Genomic DNA, 25,336 nt, shown 5'->3' on the forward strand with positions numbered 1-25,336 from the left:
TGGAAAAAGAAACAAACGACAAGAGAGCAGAGAGATGGACCAATCCCAGCCTCCCTGTGTTCCCAGTATCTCTGACATTGAAACATCTTTTTGAGCTTGCCATTAACCAGCAGACCTGAGACCCTCCAGGACCCCATGGCCTTCATCCATCCTCCTGTCAGTGGAGATGCCACATGCAACCTGCTGATGCTGTGGTACATGTTCGGTTCAGCTGAACTCAGCAGGTCTCTCCGACACACACACACACACACACACACACACACACACACACACACACACACACACACTTGGATAACACAGCTACTTCCTGTTTCCTGTCCTGCTCTATGGCTTCAAACTACAATGGTGATCTACACTAAACTTGCTGGAGGAGCAGAGATTAGGTCAAGAATTAATTCAATGAGTCATAGTGCCACCTGGTGGTTACAGGAAGTAAGACTGGTGGAACAAACATCACACAGGACGTGTGTGTTCTTTAGTGCCACCTAGTGGAGGCAGCAGTTGTCTGCTCTCCCTCTGTCTCTACTGAACATGCACTAGGGTCAAAGTTCACCTGTAGGGAGAAAAAGCTTTGAGTTCATATCTGAAATCATATAAATCCTTTGGAAACAACCCACGCTGGTGTGTGTTGTACTTAATTTATCTTTGAGATGAGAACAAATGAAGTCTTTGTACTCGCCGCTCCTCCTCAACACCTCTGGAGAAGAAAACAAGACACAAGGAGGAGCGGCGAGTGCAAAGACTTCATTTGTTCTCATCTCAAAGATAAATTAAGTACAACACAGGAAATCTGCGCAGCAGGAAAGGTCCACAATCCTACATTTGATTTCCAAGTTTTACTGTTTATTTTCTTGGTGGATGGATTTTGATTGTTAACACGCCTCTCAGCCAATGACAGAAGGGATAGGCTCCACCCCTGATGGTTGAAAAACATTCACTGAGAGCGGGATTTTCCCTGGTTTATCAGTGGAGAGAGAAATGGATAAGCAGTTTAGAAAATGGATGATGGATGGATGAATGGATGATGGATGATGGATGAATGGATGGATGAATGGATGAATGGATGGATGACAGATGGATGAATGGATGGATGATAGATGGATGATTGGATGATAGATGGATGAATGGATGATGGATGGATGGTTGGATGGATGGATGGATGGATGAATGGATGATGAATGGATGATGAATGGATGATGGATGGATGAATGGATGATGAATGGATGGATGGATGGATGATGGATGAATGGATGATGAATGGATGATGGATGAATGGATGAATGGATGGATGATGGATGGATGAATGGATGATGGATGGATGAATGGATGAATGGATGGATGATAGATGGATGATAGATGGATGAATGGATGATGGATGAATGGATGAATGGATGGATGAATGGATGAATGGATGGATGATGGATGGATGAATGGATGATGGATGATGGATGAATGGTGGATGAATGGATGGATGGATGAATGGATGATGAATGGATGATGGATGGATGGATGGATGGATGGATGGATGAATGGATGATGAATGGATGATGGATGAATGGATGAATGGATGGATGGATGGATGAATGGATGGATGATGGATGGATGAATGGATGATGGATGATGGATGGATGGATGGATGGATGGATGGATGGATGGATGAATGGATGATGAATGGATGATGGATAAATGGATGAATGGATGGATGGATGGATGAATGGATGGATGATGGATGGATGAATGGATGATGGATGAATGGATGGATGAATGGATGGATGATAGATGGATGAATGGATGGATGATAGATGGATGATTGGATGATAGATGGATGAATGGATGATGGATGGATGGTTGGATGGATGAATGGATGGATGATAGATGGATGAATGGATGGATGATAGATGGATGATTGGATGATAGATGGATGAATGGATGATGAATGGATGATGGATGGATGGATGGATGGATGAATGGATGATGGATGGATGAATGGATGATGGATGAATGGATGGATGAATGGATGAATGGATGGATGATAGATGGATGAATGGATGGATGATAGATGGATGATTGGATGATAGATGGATGAATGGATGATGGATGGATGGTTGGATGGATGGATGGATGGATGAATGGATGATGAATGGATGATGAATGGATGATGGATGGATGAATGGAATGACGTTGGAATGAATGACGTTGCTGCTCCCACTTCTTCTTGCCAAACCTCCATGCCACCTTTTCCCCTGAAGTCCTCAGAGATGCGTGTTTACTTGTCTTTGCCCGAAGGGTCGTTGTATTGCTCTGCTGGTTCTAACGGCCAAATGTCCTCGCCGCTCTCAATCATGAGTTGGCTCAGTCTGCTGTCAGGCAAACGGACACACCCCTCTACCTGACTCTGAGAAACAAATGAAAGCTTCATGTGTATTTTGACGTCAGTGATGATATGGCGACCCTGAACCATCAGACGCTTCCTGTCAGGTGACACAAGGAGGACAAGCATCAGATTCAGTTCCAGTGAGATGCATCCGTGTTTCAACTGCAGTGTGAATGCAGGCAAAATTAGATTAATTATTAATTAATTATTAGCTTCAATTCATTTGGGCCGTTTTGTTTTTCATAGTTGTAGTTGAGGAATATTAAAAATACTTTTGGCCCAGTTTTAGCAGTGCAAAATTCCTTTTGATGATCGTCAACATGAAGTCCCCACAAGGTTCCTGTCCTGGTTCTCTGTACTCCAGTGAAGCTGGTAGGACTCAGACAAATGGAGTCCAGTGTCAGGTGATGAGTTGCACCCCTTCGCGGGCTCTCTCTCTCTCTCTCAACACCTAAACTGGTGTTGGTCATGTGACTCGTGTCTAGACTCTAGAGTGAGGTGGTTTAAACAAAGGGGACTGAATCTCAGTGGTAGAAACTCTTCAGGTTTATTTCTCATCAACACATCAAACCTCCAACAGCGTCACAACAAATCATGAAGCTGCAAGTTTGATGCTGAGTTCACAAAAAGCAACAAGACAAAATAAAATAAACAGCAGATAAAAACCACGAGCACATCTGGAACCTTCACCTCTGACTGAAAGATGCTGATGGTCATCTGGCCCTGAATGTTCCCACAGGCTCGGTGCATGATGGGACGTGTTTATGAGCGATCAGGTATGAACGGTTCCAGTCAGCCGTCAGTTTCTAGATGTGTCAACCCGCCTGCAGCAAGGACAGACCTGATCCCATGAATCGTCTCTCCTGACATCATTGCACACTGCGACGCTCCTACAGGTCAGGTGATACCTTCAGTGAGTATTTTCCTCCGACTGGCCAGAACAATGGGAGGGGCGGGGCTTGTTGGGTTGAATATTTCTGGCCCCTGATGGCAGATTATTTCAAAACCCAGAAGTTGGTCAGCTGGTCTGATTCTTTGTCATGCTGTAATTGATTTAATAGAACAGGGACCCATGGTCCCCACAAGGGCAGTGGGCCAGTGTCTCTTCTGTTGACATTGACTGTGATGAGTCGTCTTTCATTCAAGGACACAAGGTTCCTCACTAGTGATGAAAGACGTTTGTCACATGACCAGAAATAGTCAAGTTTTTGTCTGCCTTCGCAGGTCTGATCCTGAATCAGTTGTCTTCAAAGTAAATATTTTGCAAAATTGTGCCTTTAATTCTGTTGCTAGGTAAACGTGGATGGTTTCGCGTGTCTGCAGGTTGGTTTTGGAACTGCTGGCGGTGTTCCAGAATGGAAGTCTAGAAACTGATGGATGATTTGTTTGAAAAAGAAAACAACAGTGAGAAGCTGAAGCAGCAGTCGAGTGTCTCGACGTCTGAGGCAGTCAAGAAACTGACAAGAGAAAGACGCGGTGAAGAGTCTCTGAGATGCACGCCAGCATCTCCCAGTTCACGTTAAAGCAAAGTTTGTCTCCGTTCATTCTGATGACAGCAGGACACATTAGCATCTCCATGGCGATCTTGTCCATCTGTTGGTGTGGAAGTTTTTACAGCAGTCATTTTGAGTCCCTCCAGGCTTCGCCTCCACCCTGGACCACAGTGCTCGCCGTCGAATTGACCGCCGCCACCACCATGCTGCTCCTACACACGCAAACATTCAAATTACATATTGCATATGTGCTTAAGACATGTCCCCTTGCCACTCTGTGCAGTGTGGTCAGTATGGTTGATGCCTGTGACCTGCTGATGTCATGAGCTGCAGCTTTTCTGACATCATCTCCAGCAGGGACCAGTTCAAGTTCTGATGTGTTTTGGTTTTTCACCAACCAGTAGCAGCTACAGCAGCAGGTCAATGTGGGAGGAGCTCTACACCAGCATGGTAGCAGCAGGACAGCACCCAGCTTCTGGAGGTGAGTTGTCAGAGGTGTGTCAGTGACGTGTTGTACTCACAGGTCATCAGATGAAGGCTGCAGCAGGCGAGCAGCGTCAAAATCCCAGCCAGGGGCAAGCTGGTGGCTGAGTCTTCAAGGGGGATGGAGACATCCTGCTGTGTCTGGGGAGGAGCCACAGACTCTGCCTCCTTACATTTATGCCTGTAAAGACACACCGAGTCACAGAAGTCCTTTTCATGCCCGCTATTAAGACCAGTACCGAGTGATCGATCCCTCATGGTCAGCATCAATACCAGATGTGATCCTACTTGGTGTGCCCTGCGATCACTGAAACCACTTTCAGTCCTGGACCACAGTGAGAAGCCTCATCAGCTGCTGTCCTCTGTTTAAGAGGGAATGCCACCGCTGAGCACACCCACAGCGGCGTGTTAATTACATCACTAGATCATGTGGAAAGGTGAGAGAGACATTCTTATTCTTATTCGTATTCTTCCTGAAACAAGTATTTGCTGGTTTGGTTCGTCAGGAACCTGCAGGGAAGCAGCATGGTTGGCATCTCTCTCTCCTCTGCTTCACCTTAGGAGTGAATGTCTCTCGGCCATCAGCTGGTCTCTCTCCCTCTCTTCCTTCAGTATCAAGCGTGTCGGTGCCTGAGGGTTGAGTTGATCGACACAGCAACAAATACACGTGTTTCATCTCTGCAGGTTCTGAGCCACGGACTCACGTGTGCTGCTGGCCGCCACTAGAAGCTGCAGCAGGTCAATACATGAAAATGTACTCAGAAGTATTTCTTGTGTTTATCCGGACCCCTGGGAGGTGAGTTCTGATCCCAGGAGACGCGTCACGGCCGAGTGGGAGCACCGACCACAGGTGATCAGACCACAGCAGGTGGGCTTTCTGATCATCCCCAGACTCTCTGCCTGTACGTTGGGGTTACCCCAGAGGACGAAAGGCTCGCTTCCTTGCGCCTTTGGATCTGGGAACGGGTCCTGACTGTTGTCTGTGCTTAGCAGCTCAGAGTATCCACCCTTTTTGGAGTCCCTGGGAAGGGTGCTGGATGGTGTCCCAACTGGGGACTCCATTGTCCTACTGGGGGACTTCCATGCTCACGTGGGCAATAACAGTGACCTGGAGGGGGTGATTGGGTGGAGCGGCAGGCCCGACCTGAACCTGAGTGGTGTTCAGTTATTGGACTTCTGTATGAGTCCCAGTTTGTCCATAACAGACACCATGTTAGAACATAAGGATGTCCACCGGTGCACGTGGCACCAGGACGTCCTAGGTCGCAGGTCTAAGATTGATTTTACAGTCGTATCATCTGACCTATGGCCGTATGTTCTGGACACTCAGGTGAAGAGAGGAGCTGAGCTGTCAGCTGATCACCATCTGGTGGTGAGTTGGATCAGGAGGCAGGCGAAGACGCCGCGCAGACCCGGCAGGCCCAAACGAGTAGTGAGGGTTTGCTGGGAACGCCTGGCAGAAGAACCTGTCAGGATGATCTTCAACTCCCACCTCTGGCAGAGCTTTGACCGCATCCCGGTGGGCGGTGGGGGACATTGAGTCCAAATGGACCATGGTCCGCTCTGCCAAGGTCGAGGTGGCTGTCATGAGCTGCGGTCGTAAGGCTGCTGGGGCCGGTCGCGGTGATAATCCCCGAGGAGAACCGTCAGATGCAAGACTCAAAGGTGTTGTTGAACTCAGTTATCTGTCTTTAGACCGTAAAATTCAAGCCGTGGTGTCATCCTCAATTCCTCAACTCGTACATTATAACAGAATCATGATAACGAAATATGACGGACTTGACGAATGCTATTGTCTCAGGCTGTGTGAATATTACTGCTAGTCCACAAGTCCCTCAGTGGTTTCGGTCCAACAGATCTCCTGATGCAGCACTCACCCTCTAGCCCTGTAAGGTCAGCTGGTTCTGGACCACAAGTAGTTTAAGAGTCAGTAAAAACATGGTGGAGGTGCTTTAGCCTCTACGCTGCTCACATACAGAATCACCTGCCAGAGGAGTTGAGACGCTCTAGAACCAAGCTGGAGAGGGACCTGGTTTCCAGAGCTTTTTTATTTGTTCTGTTTTTAAGTTTTTGAAGGGAAAATCAATTTGTTAACAGCCTTCTGATGACAGGAAGCTGTCAATCATTTGCACAGCTTGGCCCCGCCCCATGCTATGATATAGTGAAGTAGTGGGCGTGGCGTTAGCAGGTGCCCTTGCTGCTCAAAGAACTCACAGCTGCTTCTGCAGGTACTGCTGGCTGGACTCGCAGGCTCGGGTTTGACTCTGCGCCGCCATCATCTGACTGTCGGCCGCCGCCTTCAGGCTGAAGCAGGACTCGGTGCGGTGGACGGCCTGGGTCAGGTTCTGCTGCAGTGATTCAATGACCTCTGAGAACACAAACAGTGGAGATGGGGAACAACAGAGCTGGATTCATGTATTATTTTATTTTGAAAGGTGACTGACATTCCTTGGCTAGCATTTCTCTTTGTTCCACACGCTCTCGTTTCTTTGCCTTTTTCCAGTCTGTCCCACTTTGTTTTGCTTGGAAGTAAAAACTTTAATTCATGAATGTCACTCATAACTTTATTGTGCCAGTACTTTTTTCAGTGCATTGAACAGATGGACATTGGAGGATTCCTCAGCACAAGTGTCAGCTCTCTACTGAAATCAGGAACAATGTTCCAATGTTTATGATTCCAGAGCAAGATGTCAAGTCCATCTATGGTCCTGCATCACCATGGCAACACATCAGCGCTGACACCAGAAGCCATGAATCTGCAGATGAAAGTCATTTGTTTTTGAGGTTAAAGGTCGAGCTGAAGTGAGTAATTTTTGCTCGCATAATTTTAAATCTGAAAAATTCCCTTGAGACGTTCTGGAGATTTCCTGACCAAGAACGACAGCTCACGCATCAGCACGCTCATATGTGGAACTGGTGTATTACCGGTGTGTCACTGGATGCAGCATGGCGATATATTGCCACCGTTGTATTTGCCCCACCCTTACAATGAAGTCAGGATGGGTCGTTACTAAAATATTTCCTGAATCTAATGTACATCAGAAGCAGTAAATCTCATCTGTCAGCTGACAGCTGAATGACCATCGCACCCTGAATCAGCGGTTAACCTATAGGTGTGACGGCCATGTTGCTAAACCTTTACACATGAAACGACCTCAAATAGAAACGACAGGATATCAGCTGATGGCGTGATTGATTCGTGATGATAAGGCTGATGGTGGATGCTCTTCCTGATTCTCTCATGTTTCCATGGAGACGACAGGTGTTCTCTCAATACGCCTGCAGGTCGGGACTGATGGCCTCGCCGCTTCGACATCACAGGAGCACAACCTTGTCACTCTTGGTTGGTGGCGTGTTGGACAGATTTCCTGCCTGAGTCGCTTCTGGGCTGCTGTTTTGTCATTAAACGGAGCTCGATGTTTATCGGAGCTCGCCACGAACACAATGCTGCTCTCATATCTGCTTCATACAGGAACTTGATGGTTTCCTGCGAATGTTCAGGACAGGAAGTGCCCCCATTATTAGTCTTCCTCTCCTTCCCATCAGGCTGCTGTTTGGACGACTGGGTGATATCAGTGATGGAAAATACCTTTCTGTTTGTCAACGGAACGCCTGACCTCATCATCCGCCCGGGAGGAGAGTTTCCTACCAACCTCCTTCAAGAACCATGTGATGTGGTGGTTCTGCTGAAGAGCGCCGGCGACTGCCAGACAGTCGACGCATGCCAGCAACACGCCACAAAATGCTTGTATCTGTCATGTCTAGTCTCTTGTATCATCACACGGAGAGTTTGGTGTCCTGAATGCAGCACACAAACACCACGTGGTCCAGTGCTTCCTGTCAGAGTGCCGATTGTAACGCCTTCTGGTCACGTTATCTATACATCTACCATATCTGAAACACCTCGCCAACTAAAGTGCAGTCGATGACACAAAAAAGCTCCTGATGTGTTGATGCCAGGTTGAAATAATGAAACTCAGATGGACATTTCTGTTTTCAAATGTTAGATGACACTGGTTACTGTAGGGTGCTGGAACGTCTCAGGAGGATGGTACGCTTGGCTTGAGCCGATCCGAGAACCGTTTCCATCCTGCCCCATAACAAGATGGCGGACTCAACTCATGGTTGTCAGTAGTTTTATGGTTTTGAAACCTGAATTCTTCTGAGGTGATTCACATTTTAATTTATTTTTCTTTTAAAAGACGTCAGACACTCACCGTCTTCTCATCCATGCTGATGACAAGAAAACAGGGAAGCAAAATAATATTGAAAACATTCTCTGTAAATCTTGGTGTCAAAATACAGAACAATGTTCTTAAAAAAGACAAACTGTGTTGGTGGAATCAAACGAGATGATAGTGTGTGTTTTCTTGTGAAGGAGCTCATTGGATCAGCAGACACAGAAAACCATGTTCATTCTGATCACTGTTAAAAACCTGATGACATCATCAGATGGCACATCGAAGTTTGTGTTTATCTGTTCTGCTGACGGAACATCGTGAGTGCATTTATGCTGCAGAAACACGACTGCAATGTAGGTGACACTTGTGATATGATGATGAAGACGTTTTTGAGTATGTGGTCCATCCAGACCCAGTCTGGACCTGGAGGACACCCGAGTCTGACACTCACACCTAAACCACACCCACATCTCCTCCAAGCTTGCTGATTGGTTTGATAAAACGGTTTGTAGTGTGATGCCATAAAACCAGCTGCTGCCTCGCCAGCTACAATGACGTCATGCGACATTTCCCTCCAAGTTACCAGTGACCTCCTACAGGTACCAGATGAGGGACTGGTCTCTGTACTGGTCTTATTAGATCTCAGTGCAGCTTTGATACCATGGACCATCACGTCCTTCTACAGAGTGTATCAAATACACTTTTTTGGGTGAAGTATCACTTTAACCCTTTCAGCTTGATTTCTTCAGGCACCAAAATATCAAGTTCCAGTGAGACCAAGGCCTCCACCCATCAATCACCTTGAGCTGTTAGCAGCACGGTGCTTTGATTCATGTCGGAACGCTTCTGGACTGGAGTCTTCCTGAGGGTGGGGCCTCACTGATTACTGTTCAAAAACAACTTTATGAATCGAGTCAGACGGGGTCCTGCTGCTGCTCCGTCTCATCTCTCCTGAGGGCTTCAGCCTACCAGTCCTCTTCACCCTGGACCTGCTTCCTCTAGGTCACATGATCAGGAAACACTCCATTAATGTTCACTGCTATGCAGACGACACTCAGCTGAACTCATCAATGATCCACATGGAACAAACCAGCTGACTGAACTGGAGGCCTGTCTGAAGGACAGCAAACATGGAGGACCATCATTTCCTTTATTAAACTCTGATAAACTGAAGTTCTTGTGCTGGGCCCAAACACCTGAGGACCACCTGATCTGATGAGACAGGTACCCTGGATGGCACCACCCTGGCCCCCAGCACCACCGTAGGAACCTAGCAGTTCTCTTTGACCAGGATCCTTCAACTCCCACCTTCAACAAACCTCCAGGACGCCTTCTTCCATCTACGTAACATCGCTAAGATCAGACACATCCTGGCTCAAGAAGATGCAGAAAAACTAGTCCCTGCTTTTGTCACTTCCAGGCTGGATTACTGCACCTCCCTCCTACCAGGCTGGACTAATAAGTCCCTAAAGACTCTCCAGCTGGTCCAGAACGCTGCTGCCGCGTGTTGACTAGAACTGGTAGCAGAGACCAGGTCTCTCCTGGACTGCTTCTCTGCATGGCTCCCTGTCAGATTCAGAACAGAATTTAAAATTCTTCCTCTACCATCAAAGTCCTCAACAGTCAGGCTCCTTCATTCCTAACAGAGCTCCTAGTCCCCTATGATCCAGCTAGAACCCTTCACTCCCAGGATGCAGGGTTCCTGCTGGTTCCTAGAGTTCTAACAGTAGAATGGAGCCAGAGCCTTCAGCTATCAGGATCCCCTCCTGTGGAACCGTCTCCCAGTTTCAGTCCAGGACCCAGACCCCCTCTCTAGGTTTAAGAGCAGACTTAAGACCTCCTTGTTGATCAGGCTTATAGTCAGGACTGCTTAGGCTGGCCCTTAGATCTGCTGCTCTAGGCTCAGACTGCTGGGATCTCCCATGATGCACTGGGCTTCTCTCTCCTCCTCCTGTCCTCAGACGTGTTACTAACTCCTCTTCTTCTCCCCTCATCCCAGATCCTGGTGCTGCTGGAGGAGGCTCCAGACCTGAAGAGGCTCCAGCTGCCACCCGTAGCTCCACCTGCTCACGTCCCCGTCTGTCCATCAGTCTCTCCTCCTTTCTGTCTCTCCCTCTTTATCTCTGTCCCTCTCTGTCCTACTGTCTCTCTGTCCTCCTCCATTCTCTGTCTTTGTCTCTGTCCTGCTCTCCTGCTCTCTCTCCGTCCCCACTGATCCTGGATCTGCTCCACCTTCCTGCTGGTAAAGGAAGGTTCTGGTGGCTGCTGTTGCAGGATGTGCTGCTGATGGAGAATTGTTGGGTGGAGGTTCATTGAAGGAGGGAGGTGTTGGACCTGCTCTACTTGGACAGAGTCAGGACAGAACTTTGGTTGGAGTTTGGTGCCTCACTAATGAACCTGACTGGACTTGACATGTTTCCTTTCTTTATTCCTAAAGCTGCAGAAACAGTTCTCTTTCCTCCATTTTCTGTCTGGCTGTTGTCCCGTTCCTGCCTTCCTCTCTCATCCCTGCTTCCTTCTGTCCTACTTTTCTACTCTCGTTTTCTTCTCAGCAGATTCTCAAAGTTATTTTCATCAAACTGAATCTCCTCCCAGGCGTGATGTCACTGAACCAGACGTTCTCTGGGCCTCTTGCAGCAGAACACTCCTGCATTTTTCCTACCCTCCAATCCTGAGTGTTTATTTAGTCTGACTCACAGGTCGTCATGGTAACGGCTAAGAATACCACCACTGAGAAAGTGTCCTTTCATGGCAGTGACGGCGTTTTTCCTTCCCTCTTACCTTCCTTCAGGCCGAGCTGAGCCGTGAGGTTGGCTGCTGTCTGACGAAACTGTTCCACCATCTCCTGCAGGAGGCTGATGTTCCCGTACAGGACTCCCTGCAGAACCAAACAAACACGCCATCACTGACAGACTACACGTGCTCTCCTCACTCCAGCATGACGCTCTGAATCTTCAGCCATCCAGCTGGGTTTTTCAGACCATGAACTTTTTACATTAGGACTCTCATCATGAGGCCGTCTGGAGGTGAGGCTCTGCTACCTTGCAGTCAAAACAGGAAATGATACGGAACAAATGAACCCACCGACGCAAAATTCTGCCCAGGTGTTTCTCATCGCTCAGCCACTAGACTTTAATCATCTGAGTCTGATGGAGAGGGTTTAATCATCAACATCTCGTGATAATTAGCAAGTAATGTCATAGCCCCACTTCCACATTGGTGATGAAAGATTGTCATGTTTGATTGTGTCAACTCTGTTCTGAAGGAACCCGAATAACCTGCTGGTGTGGCTCCGCCCCTCTTCCTCTACCAGTGATATTTTTAACTCTGCTCTTCATCATGTGATGATGAGGCTCAGACGACCCCTGTTCCACGATGTTACACCATCAAGACTTTTTACAAAATTGTTGCTGCCACCACATCATGTGCTCACTCGTCCTGCTGACCTCTGTGAACGCATGAGGAACGTGGACAGGTTGGGTTGGGCTGCTAGCTGAGTGAAAGCAGGATGCTGCCGGACGCCAACATTCCTTTCATCAAACATGAGTTTCAAGTTAGCTCACGAGTCTTAAAGAAAAAGTCCAGAGAATGTCCCAGCCTGAGATGCTGCTGGTCTCCTGGTCCCAGTGTGTCCCCTCATCTGTCCCCTCATCTGTCCTCTCTCTCTAGCACAGGGGTAGGGAACCATGTGCCATGGAGGGCCATGTGTGTGCAGGTTTTCCTTCCAACCCAACCCTTTAACAGGTGATTCCACTGATTAACTCACCTTCAGCCACAGAGGAGTGTTAATCAGTGGAATCACCTGTTGAAGTGTCATCATTGAAGTCGAGCTCTGATCTCTGACTAACTGACATCGTCATCAATCATAAATGTCCTACCACTTCATCTTCAAGGACACCCAGAAAATCCCAGAACCCCTAGAACATTGTTATGAACCCTGCAGCTGCTCAGGTGTGTCTGGAGTGAGGTTCTGAATTCTTCCTACAAAGTCGATGTAAAGATGCAAAGCGTGTTCTTAAGTTCATGAAAACATCATTTTAAAGCTGTCCATCCCCCGCTCCAGACTGAAGCGCTTCAGGGACAGAGCCTTCAGTGAGGCCGCACCAACCCTCTGGAACTCCCTCCTTCCTGATATCCACAACCCCCGACCCTGGACACTTTCAAAGCGTCTCTCAGATGGACCGACTGGCCTTTCCCCTTGTCTGCTTGTCTCCACCCCTCCTTTCCCTGACTGGTTTCCTCATGGTTATGTAAAGCACCTTATAACTCCAATGCAAGTTATTATTATTATTGTGGGCCAGCAGGGTGGAGCAGTGGTCCTCACTGTGGCCCCCAGCAAGAAGGTTGTGGGTGGAGCCCCGGCTGCAGCACGGGGTCTTTCTGGGTGAGTCTCCATGTTCTCCCTGTTCCTGCTGGGTTCTCTCTGGTACTCCAGCTTCCTCCACAGTCCAAAGACATCAAGAGGGACCAGGTTAATCCAGACTCTAAATTGACCGTAGGCGTGGCTGGGAGAGCCAATGGTTGTCTGTCTCTATGTGTTGGCCCTGCCATGGACTGGTGACCTGTCCAGGGGGAAGGCTGCTGGGATAGGCTCCACCCCACCACCCTCAACAGGAGAAGAGGGGGAACATGGAGGGAGGGATGATGGAGGGATGATGGATGATGGATGGATGGATTTTTTTTTTTTATTGTTGTTGTTGTTGTTGTTATTAAAGGTTAATCGCTTGTTGTCATGGTGACAGACCTGATACACCATGAATGGTCCAAATCACCATCATGATGTCATTGTTTCAGCATCAGTTTGATCATTTGTTACAACAAAAGCAGTCCAAACTAGGATGATGATGATGTCATGACCCCAACTACAGGGGGAAGTTATGCAAATTGTGTCCTCTTTGGAACGTAGCAACAAATCAAGGTATTGATATCTGGTGATCGCGATCACACGTATTATCTTTTGTTTGCCATATTAAACTTCAAAAACACACTTGAAAATTAGAAAAAGAAAAATACAACTGAAGTATTTGAAGTGTTTAGTTTTAGACACCTTTTGTTGCAGTGTTGCATTCTGGGTGTTGCTGTTTTGTTGGAATGTGGAGTGTGTTAGCAGTTTTCTGACTCAGTAATGAAGGATTGTTGGGGAAAGACTCCAGGATGAACAAAAATGTGGTGGGGAGAAAAAGTATGGAGGGATGAGTCATGGTGAACCACCGGAGGAGGAGGAAGGCAACACTCACTTTTTCCACCCAGCCACTGTGAGACTCTGAGGCTGGAAATGTTGCGTCTGACAGAGGGAAGAGAATGGAGGGAAGGGGACTCTGACCTCTGACCTCCGCAGGTTAACATGAATGTTCAATCCTTGGCTAGAGTGAAGCCACGAATCACTGGCTGTTACAGATGGAAGCCGTTAGTGTTTGGTGAGGTGGGCGGGGCTGCTTGGGGTTGGGTTTTGGCAGCTATGCTGAAATATTTTTCTATTTTCAGTTCGGGCTTGGTGGGTTCACCAGGTCCACACATCATGCCTTTAGGTCTGTCAGCCGCTCCACACGCAACCAAGCATCAATAAATATAAACATCCACCACTGCCAGGTAGAAACATTGTCATCTCCATGGCAACGACAGTCACTAGCATACACACGACATAGCCATGACAACTAACACTAAAGCCAGAGAAAGATGTCCCGAGTGAAGTTGAAGCTTGAGCCTGGACGGAGCGCAGCAGGAGAACCAGAGCATGTGGCCTCCTCTCCAACACTCCCAGGTTTACTTAACAAGTCAAAATCAAATATTCTGTTGAAGCAGCCACCTCTGCTCCCTCACACACACACACACACACACACACACACACACACACACACACACACACACAAACATACACACACACAAACATACATACACACAAACATACACGCGTACACACAAACATACACACACATACATACACACACAAATATAAACACACTTACACACAAACATACACACACATACATACACACACAAGCATACACACATACACACAAACATACACACACATACACAAACATACACAAACACACAAACATACACAAACACACAAACATACACACATACACACAAACATACATACACACACATACACGCGTATACACAAACATACACACACACATACATACACGCACAAACATACACACACAAACATACACACACATACACACAGACAAACATACACACAAACATACACACACAAATATAAACACACTTACACAAACATACACACACATACACACACACACAAGCATACACACACATACACACAAACATACACACAGACAAATACACACACACACATACACACACATACACACAAACATACACACAGACAAATACACACACATACACACACATACACACAAACATACACACAAACACACACACACAAACACACACACACACACACACACACACACACACACACACCTCCCTAACAGGAAGGAACCCAAACTAGTTGCTGTTTCTCGTGACGCCAAAGTGTAACTGAAACTTTGACTTCAAACAGCAGCAAAGAGAAACCACTCGGTTGTCTCTTCCCAGTAAGTCAGAGTTGTAGAGCTGTGACATCATCAGTGAGTAATATAGTTGACTGGTGTACTTGAGTATCATTCAGTTACAAAGTAATTAGATACCAGGTCTCTTCCTGCCTGCTCACCTTTTCCTGCCGGCACTCATCCAGTGAGGCGTTGGTGGCGTTGAGGTGTCCCAGCAACTCCAGGACCTGGGCTCTGAGCTGGCCCTGTTCCTCCCTTGCCGCCCTCACCATCTCCTCGAGTGCCACCTTGTTCTTGCCCCACACCACTTTGGCGCCCTCTAGCTTCTCTGTCACGTCCTGCAGCTCAGAGCGGCACTGGGCTGAGCTCTTCAAGTCTGGAGACGTCGCCCACACCACGATGACCACCAGCGAGATGATGGACCAGAGCGCCAGCAGGGCGATGGCCAAGTTCTTGGCCGTCTGAGAGGACTTGGAGGAGGCCGCCATGAGAGCACACCTGAGGAAGAGGAGGGGGATGAAGACCAGCGGTGTGACTGCTGCTCTCCGTCAGGCTCTGAGGTTGAAGTGAGGACTTTCCCTTCAGGCTGGTCACACACGGGAGGGAACTGGCCACGCCCCTGCCCTGGCTCCACCCCTTCCTCCCTCCAAACTGCTGTGCCCAGAGGGGAAGGCGCGCGCGCGCGCACACGCACGCACACACACACACACACACATACTTGACACAATCATGAGAGTTTCCATGTGAGAGAGGGAGCGAGAGTGTGTGTGCGTGAACCTGGATGAACCCTGATGAAAATATCTACATGTTTGGCAGCGTTCAAGGTTCTGGAAACAAAACTCGTGTGTTTATGTGTGTGTGTGTGTGTGTGTGTGTGTGTGTGTGTGTGTGTGTGTGTGTGTGTATGTGTGTGTGTGTATGCGTGTGCTTGTGTATGTGTGTGTGTGTGTGTGCATGTGTCTGCGTGTGTGTATGTGTGTGTGTGTTCATTCCTTCTCAGCAGCCTTTTCACTTCTTTCCTGGCACACAGCTGGAGAAAGCCCCGCCTTCTTCCCACTCAGCCAATTGCAACAACTTTCACAATCCAGCAGTAAAACCCACGTCAGGCCAACTTTGTTTACCAAATCACAAGATAAGAGGGAAGTGGGGGCAGCGTGGCTCAGAGGTAGAGCGGCTGTCTAACAACTGAAGGGTCGCTGGTTCGATCCCCACTTCCCCCAGTGACCGTGTCCAAGCGTCCTTGAGCAAGATACTGAACTCCTGATGGCCCTGAGACGGACTGGTGACCTGTCCAGGGTGAACCCCGCACTGCATGTTCATGTTGATACAGACCATGGCGGTCTTCACTCGTGTTCCGCCATCCAACAGAGGAGGGGCATAGACACATAGCAACAAACAATAAAAGCAACAACAAATAACAGTAACAAGGAGGATCTACATTGATTGATCAGTGCTGCTGCATGTGAACGTGGAGGCACAGGAGCAAAATACCAATATTCAGTAAAAATACAGTACTACTGCTGATGCTACTACATTATCGAAAAGGTTTTATGTGTATTTGATTTAATGTATTTTCTGTCACTGTAAATCAAGTACAACGTATCTGAGGTGTCATCACAGTGGCTGGAAGTGCTGATGACCAGAAATGAAACGTCAGCTGAAGCTGCACCAGGAGGAGAGGTGAGTGGTGAGCCAGGTGTGGAGACCAGAGCCGGGGTTCTCAGCGTCATGAAGGCGTCTCTCTTCTGACCTGGCTGGATCACCATGGTAACTGATGTGGTGAACCTCACCTGGTCCGGAGCAGGTGAGGGTCAGAGTTTCTGCTTCAATCGGCTATAAAAGCGCTGCCCTTTCACCCACCACCTCTTCTGAAAACGGCACCACCATCTTTGAACGATCCGGTGGACCTCGGCGCCATCACTGAGCGAGGTTCTCTTCAGAGGGAGAGAGCGTTCAGAGACCGGAGTGATCCGCTACCTCTCCTGACGTCACTCCTATCAACGCTCCAGGCCCCCAGCTGAGGGAAGCCCTCATTATTCCAGCCTGCTGGAGCAGCCGTGTGTGAGGAACGCCACTGAAAGGAGCCTCGCGCTCACAGCAGCACAACTGTGTGAACGGAACCTGCATGCATTCAGATGGGATGCAGTAAACCTGAGCAAGAATACTGCACACTGCTACTGGCCAAGTTGTACTCGCTCTCACTGAGTACTGAGCGTGTTTGTAGTCCCAGTGGCCCCCATGGCTACAACAGAGGCCTTCTGGGAAGCCTCAGGCTACATTTCTAGGTCCTGCATTGATCAGCAGACCAACACCTGCGTGTGGATGAGCTGATGAACCTGGTTCCTTCAGAGGGTTCCTGCAGGGGGCGCCAGCACTCACAGGTCAAGTACATCAGGAACTGATGACCTGACGCCATCGCTGCTCTTCTCCCAGCATTCCTCTCTCCCCTCCTTGGCAGCAGCTGTGCTGCTTTTTGCTGTCATAATTGTTTGATGTTCCTGACCTCCATCACACTCACTTGTTCTTCTGGACGAAAGGAGGCGGCACGCGATCCGTCCGTTTCCTAAGAGTCACATGACGCGTTACACACCCCTTTTTATGGGGACGCCACAGAGCCTGAAGCAGAAGCCTTGATTGACAGAGAGAGATCCCACCCACCGTCCTGATACCAGTGACCTCTGACTGGGAGTTCAGGGTTTGAAGGGAAGCCTGGCCAGGAGGAACCTGCTGGTTCACCTCTCAGGAGCAGTGTTGTTTTTGGCAGGCATTTTAGATTTAGTTTTAGTCTCAGTCTTTGGACTAAATGCTTCTTAGTTCTAGTCCCATGTTAGTCATTTCTATCCTTGATAGTTTTAGTCGACCAAAACTCAAAGGTTTCAGTCAAATATCAAAGATCCTCTCAACAAAGATGTGTGTGCTGAAGAGGCCACTCCAGTGTTAGAATGAAGCACTGAACTGATCCACCTTCAAAGGGGAGTTTCCCCTCTTTTTCTCTCTCTACCTTTTACTTTTATTATTCTGTTGCAGAAGCAGACAACACACTGGCCCACAATAGGAGTATTGTATCACAATAAAACAGGATAAACTAAATAAAAGCACACTTGACTTCCATGTGAACGACCTCATGTCCTCCATGTTGGCTTCAGCTGCTGTTATTGGTTAAAGCATCCAGGTGTGTTGCTTAGACAGGGAACAGCAGCAGGTCTGAGGACTCCCGTGTTTCCCAGTCCCACAAACGTGGGTCAAAGCACTCCACCTGCCCCCCGTCCACAAATGGACAGGGTTTTATTCATAACATGCTAGATTACTAGAAGGCTGCTTTAAACCAGCCAACATTAGCGGCCCTGGCAGCCTCGTTCATTCTAGCTTTAGCATGTAGCACTAGGAAGCGCTCTCTGCTCCACGGGGAGGTGGAACCACCACCACCACCACCACCACCACCACCACCAAACTTTAGGCTTCATTCAAACAGAAACTGGATCTCAGGGCGAGCCTCACAGACTAAAGCTACGCTTCAATCATCCCTCTGTTCAGGACCACCCGACGCCGCTGCTGCTGCCGTGGTGAGAGTCTCGTCCACTGCAGACAGGCCCAGACTGTCTGTGTGTGTGTGTGTGTGTGTGTGTGTGTGTGTGTGAGAGGCTTTTAGTGCGTGTGTACTGATGATGGGGGCGTGGCCAGTAGGACCAACAGCTCCAGCTGGCTCCATGCTGATGTAGGAGCTCTTGATTGACATTGCACGCTTGTTATACATGGCGGAAAAAACCCACATGTGTTGAAACTTTGACCGTCAACCAACTAACAATTTAGTCTGGTCTCGTTCTCGTCAGACGAAAATGAATACAATTTGGTCACATTTTAGTCTTCACAGGGCGATGGTGACATTCGTCTTAGTCTCGTTTTCGTCATGGAAAAAGGGTCTGACGTCGTCATTTTCGTTTCCGTCCAGCGTGACGAAAACAACTCTGCTCAGGGGTGCCTGCTCTAGTTGCCTTGTGAAGCCCCTCCCCCCTCATAATGGCCTCTGTCCAATCTCATGCTGGCAAACATAAACTGGACACTGCTTGAACTGGAGTACATTAGAGGTCTGAGTCAGGTGATCAACAACACGCACGTTTCATTGTCTACACACAGAATTAGACAACAGTTTATCTTTTATCCTTTTATGAATTACAGTATATGTTGGTTTAACAACACTAACTGACCCCTGACCTCTAATCCAACATCCAGACACAAGAGCTGTTAGATCCTGATGAGATCAGAGGTCACACGACTGTGTTTCCTGATACATCAGGACTCAGTAGCCTGGATTTGTGGCCTGCTGCTGTGATGAAGGGCAGGAGAACATGGTTTCTGTGTGAGGTCAGAGAGCTTCTCTTCCTCTTCCTCCTCCTCCTCCTTTTTCTCCTTCTTGAGAACAGGGTGTGATTTAGATGATGTAAAAAAATTCAGCTGCATCTATGGTGGCTGATACCATGTTGACGGGATGCAACCGTGTTGAAGGGATGTTGCTGTGTTGACGGGATGCTACCGTGTTGCTAATATGTTGACGGGATGTCTCTGTGTTGATGGGATGCTGCACCTCATGACGTGTCCTAATGTGTCAGGCCTGAAAGGTCAAGTGATATGTAATCATAGATAGTAAACAATGAAAATCAAAGTTCAAATCTGTCACTTTAAGAAAGTTGAAGTTTCAACTGTCTTGTTCATCCTCACCAGTGAAACATTTGATCTACCTCTGTGTGACCTGCAGGAGGCGCCACAGGGCGACCACAGCGGAAGTAAACAAACAGTTGCAGCTGCTCCAAGATCAGGTGATTGTTGTGAAACACTTGGCTGCTCTGGTGGCAGCGGCGGTGCCCCCCGCCAGTTGGATGATGGCGTCTGTGTTGCTGCATCTGGCACTCCTGTCCCTCAGTGGTGAGTCTCTGGTAAAACTTTACACTCAGATGAAAATGATGATGATGATGATGATGATGATGATGATGGTGATGATGATGATGATGATGATGATGATGGTGATGGTGATGATGATGATGATGATGATGATGATGATGATGATGGTGATGGTGATGGTGATGATGATGATGGTGATGATGGTGATGGTGATGATGATGATGGTGATGATGATGATGATGATGATGATGATGATGATGATGATGATGGTGATGGTGATGATGATGATGGTGATGGTGATGATGATGATGGTGATGGTGATGATGATGATGATGATGATGGTGATGATGATGATGATGATGATGATGATGGTGATGGTGATGATGATGATGGTGATGATGATGATGATGATGATGATGATGATGATGATGATGATGATGATGATGGTGATGGTGATGATGATGATGGTGATGGTGATGATGATGGTGGTGATGGTGATGATGGTGATGGTGATGGTGATGATGGTGATGGTGATGATGATGATGGTGATGGTGATGATGATGATGGTGATGGTGGTGATGATGATGATGATGATGATGATGGTGATGGTGATGATGATGATGGTGATGGTGGTGGCCGTTTGGCTGGAAGTGCCGTTTGGATGAGCTCTTCCTTTTTTTTTGGACTAAACTACATCTATCTGCTGCAGCAGGAACGGCACGCACTCTGTCACTCAATAAGATCTGAGAGAATCTGCATAGCTTTGAAGCTCTGTGACATCAATTTGCCCCGCCCCTTCAATAACAATGCAGCTCTGGTGTGACTGATTCTTTTGATGTTCAGGTATGACATGGGGGCATGGCACTGACACTATTCAGGTGAGAGTTGGGCAGGACACCACCCTGCAGTGCCTCCTGTGGGTCAGACCCCCCTTTCCTGCCACTGCTGTGATCAGCTGGTACAGGAAGTCAGCAGGCCAGAGTCCTCAGCTGCTGCTTGCCATCCAGTCCACTGATGCCACCAAGGTGAGCTTTGGCCCACATGTCCATCCATCCAAGTTCTCCATGACGTCTGATGGGTCTCTGCAACTGCATGCCGCCGAGTGGAGTGACATCGCAGTTTATTACTGCGGAATTTCTGTCAGGCGGGAGGAGACCGCCACTCAGAGGCCACCAACTTGATGTTACCAACCTGGTTTCACACTCTAGTAATTTTACTACCAACAGATGCGCCTGTATGATCAGATCAAATAAAACCTGAACATCCCAATTCCAAGAGTTTCTGTCTGTTCTTCTTAAGACAAGTCACCTGTTTCCATGACAACACGCATAACTCCCACCATATTCTGTAAGAGATGGTTGGATACAAATTTTTAGAACCATCAGTAGGAAGGAACTTTCAAGCCAAAGATCATGGAGGTGAACATCTCTATTACTCTGCCTCATGCCACATGGGCTCACTTTAGTGTGGTTACTCAACCAGCCAAGCTGCAGCAGGTCATGTGACCCACACACACTACTTATCAAGAGGTGAGACTTATTTGTCCAGTCAAGAAACAATATAGATGTGGAGTCTTGGTCACATGACCTGGGATCTGTTAACATTGGAATATTGAGCAAAGTTCCTCTCCTTCAGTCATGTAGACTTTTAGTTAATGACGGGTGGAGCAGTGGTCCTCACTGTGGCCCCCCAGCAAGAAGGGTGTGGGTGGAGCAGTGGTCCTCACTGTGGCCCCCCAGCAAGAAGGGTGTGGGTGGAGCAGTGGTCCTCACTGTGGCCCCCCAGCAAGAAGGGTGTGGGTGGAGCAGTGGTCCTCAGTGTGGCCCCCCAGCAAGAAGGGTGTGGGTGGAGCAGTGGTCCTCCCTGTGGCCCCCCAGCAAGAAGGGTGTGGGTGGAGCACACAACATGAATATATTCTTTAGAAATGTTCCACGTTTCTTCTTCAGCCAAACAAAGTGACAAGAACGTTGGAGAGCAGATGTGCAGTTCCAACGTCATCGGCAGCTGAACGACTTCCTGTTTTCTGTCACTCAGAGCAACTGTCGCCGTGACCACACACACGGAACAGAGAGGTAAAACGCCACTTATTTCACCAAACTTTCAACATTCTGAACTATTTATAATTTCTTTTTTGGGTAAAAACATAGTTTGTGTGTTGGTGTCTTTACAATCACTATGAAGCGAAAAACGTTATTTAAAAGCAAGTTTGTAACAAATTTGTTTAAAATTAGAAATTGAAAACGTAGCAAGATATTATCTAAAATGAAAAAAGAACAGGCCCATATTGTATTTTTGCAAGAAACCCACTTAAATGACCAAGAACATGAAAAGCTAAGAAGAATGGGTTTCACCCATATTTTTTTCTCCTCATATAAGTCGGGTCGAAGGAGAGGAGTTGCTATACTCATCTCTAACAAGTTAAAATTTGAAAAAATATCTATAGTCAAAGACAAGGAGGGCAGATTTGTATTAGTGACGGGAAACATAGAAGGAAACCCAGTTACTTTATATAATGTATATGCACCCCCTGGAAGTGACATTAGTTTCTTCCAGAGAATTGTCAGTATTATGGTTACAGAAACAAAAGGTTTTTTGATTTGTGGAGGGGACCTAAACATACATTTACAACCAAAATTAGATGTATCAAATAGAAAAACCTGTAATACAAAGTCCCTAAATAAAAAAGTTAACACACTTTTTAGAGGTGGGTCTAGTTGACATATGGCGGGAACTCTTCCCAAATGGGAGAGACTATACCCATTTTTCAGCTGTTCACTCTATATACACAAGAATAGATTATTTTCTAACGTTTGGAAAAAGTAAAGATAAAATACACACTTGTGACATTGGAACTATAGATATAAGCGACCATGCACCAATCTACTTAACTGTGGGCTTAGGCCTAAAATCAAAAAGAAATCTATGGAGATTTAACTCAAACTTGATGAATGACAAATCCTTCAAGGAAGATATTAAGAACGAAATCTCTCTCTAGAGACAAATGATAATGGAGAAGTTTCTCCTTCTATTCTCTGGGATGCCTTAAAGGCAGTATTAAGAGGAAAAATTATAGCAATATCTTCACATAAGAAAAAAATAAGGAATAAAAGAATACAGGACTTACATAACAAATTAAAGGAATTAGAAAGAAATCATAAACAGACATTGTCACAGGATACAATAAAGGGAATTAAGGCAGTTAGAGAAGAAATTAATGATCTAATGGGACAAGAAATCAAGAAATGCCTAATGTATCTATGTAATGTAACTGGCCTGGAGATTAAAAAAGAAGGAAGTAGAAAATACCATTCACAGAATAAGAGACCCACAAACAGGTGAAATAAAAAGTAAATTAAGTGAAATTCACAGAGCCTTTGAGACATTTTATAAGAAACTATACTCTAGGATACCAGGGGCCAGTAAAACACAGACTGATGCATTTTTGGACTCTTTAAACCTTCCAAATTTGAATGAAGAACAAAACCAAACAATGATAGCGGATATAACTGAAGGTGAACTGAAAGCTGCAATTAATAAACTTAAGCTAAATAAATCACCCGGATCAGATGGATATACGGCAGAATGGTATAAGGAATTTAAAGATGTATTAATACCCATGATACTTCCTATGATGAACGGTGCTCTGAAAAAGGCACAAACACCTCCCAGCTGGAAGGAAGCAATAATCTCTGCAATACCCAAAGAAGGGGAGGATGCGCTGGAATGTGGGTCATATAGACCGATATCTGTTCTGAATGTAGATTATAGGTTATTTACTGCGATCGTGGCCAGACGGCTTGAAGAATTCCTACCTAAGCTAATCCACAATGACCAGACAGGCTTTATTCGACAACGTCAAACGCATGATGATATTAGACGGACATTACATGTTATAGACCATATGAAAAGACATAATATCCCATCTACAGTGATAAGTGTGGATGCTGAAAAGGCCTTTGACTCCGTGAACTGGGACTTTCTCTACAGAGTTTTACATAAATCTGGATTAGATGAAAAAATGATCAAAATCATACAAGCACTGTATAATGAACCCTCAGCTAAAATTAAAGTGAACAGACAAGTATCAAATAGTATAGTTCTGGAACGAGGAACAAGACAAGGTTGTGCATGGTCACCATTACTTTTCGCATTATATTTGGAACCACTGGCTCAATGCATACGACAAAATGATAAAATAAAAGGAATTACTATTCAAGGGATAGAACATAAGTTAGCCTGCTACGCGGATGACATTTTGGTCTTTTTAGGGCAACCGACGAACTCCCTGCCTAAATTAATGCAGACATTTGAGCAATTCGGCAAACTGTCAGGATACAAGATCAACATAGGAAAAACGCAACTGCTTACATCCAAATACGAGCCACCTGATAAAATAAAAAGAGGTATCCATTGGCATGGCAAACAGAACACTTTAAATACTTGGGCATTATAATACCAAAAGATCTTGAAAAATTATCAAAATATAATTATACACCTATCAATAATAAAATTAGAGAAGACATAGCAAGATGGAATTTAATTCCTTTTTTCAATTTTAGCTCTAGAATTGAATCCATCAAAATGAACGTCTTGCCGAGACTTCTCTCCTTATTTCAGACCCTGCCGATAGAGGTTAACCAAAACCAATTCAATGAATGGGACAAATTGATATCGAGATATATCTGGCAAAATAAAAGACCCCGAATTCGTCTTAAAACATTACTTTTAGCAAAAGAAAAGGGAGGATGGGGCCTTCCCTGTCTAAAAGAATATTACATAGCAGCTCAGTTAAAAGTTATCATTTGCTGGTGCAACCCTTCATATGAAGCCCAATGGAAGACCATAGAAGAGAGGACACCACCTATTCCAATACCAGCAGTTTTAGCTGACGATAGCCTACAAAGTTATATAAATGATATCGAAAATCCTTGGATAAAATTTACACTCAGAATATGGAAAACAATCATAATGACACATAAACTAGATCAAGATATGTCTGTTTTTAAGTGGTGTGCTTATGACTCTGGGTTTGCACCAAACAAGCTGGATACCAGATTTAGAGAGTGGACAAACATGGGTTTAACAGCTCTCTGTGGGATAATGGAAACAGACCTACTCTACAGCTTCGAAACACTTAAAGGAAAATTCTCACTGGATAGAGAAGATTTTTACAGATACCTACAACTACGTCATTTTTTTAACAAGGTAAAACATACAACAGAGAAAAGTAATGGTTTGGTTGAACTGATGAGGAAAGCATATGAATCTAAGGATACTAAGAGAATTATTTCACTCCTGTATAGAGAACTCTCTCACCTGAAACAATGTTCAACTCTGTATATTAAAACACTGGGAGAGGGAAGGAGGGATAAACATTTCTGAGGA

At 46.4% G+C, this 25,336-nt stretch overlaps 1 protein-coding gene across 1 annotated transcript; it reads right to left on the reverse strand.

Moving 5' to 3' along the window:
- Positions 1–2,902: 2,902 nt before the first annotated feature.
- Positions 2,903–15,663, reverse strand: LOC147249336 (uncharacterized). Its single transcript, XM_086224317.1, has 5 exons — positions 15,217–15,663; positions 11,313–11,409; positions 6,565–6,718; positions 4,389–4,531; positions 2,903–4,079 (listed from the first exon to the last, which is right to left on the reverse strand). Coding segments are annotated over exons 1-5 (723 nt in total). The 5' UTR covers positions 15,544–15,663; the 3' UTR covers positions 2,903–4,077.
- Between the last annotated feature and the right edge of the window lie 9,673 nt (positions 15,664–25,336).

Source organism: Aulostomus chinensis, chromosome 14, assembly GCF_037954235.1.
Source record: "Aulostomus chinensis isolate RoL2024-O1b breed Wild chromosome 14, RoL_Achi_v1.0, whole genome shotgun sequence".
Lineage (NCBI taxonomy): Eukaryota > Metazoa > Chordata > Actinopteri > Syngnathiformes > Aulostomidae > Aulostomus > Aulostomus chinensis.

Excerpts from the sequence above, each read along its gene's own strand:
- LOC147249336 (XM_086224317.1), bottom strand. The coding sequence starts at position 15,543 with ATGGCGGCCTCCTCCAAGTCCTCTCAGACGGCCAAGAACTTGGCCATC. Across the intron at positions 11,410-15,216 it reads ATGAGTGCCGGCAGGAAAAG|GGAGTCCTGTACGGGAACAT; the intron begins GTGAGCAGGCAG and ends TTGGTTCTGCAG. Across the intron at positions 6,719-11,312 it reads TCAGCTCGGCCTGAAGGAAG|AGGTCATTGAATCACTGCAG; the intron begins GTAAGAGGGAAG and ends TTGTGTTCTCAG.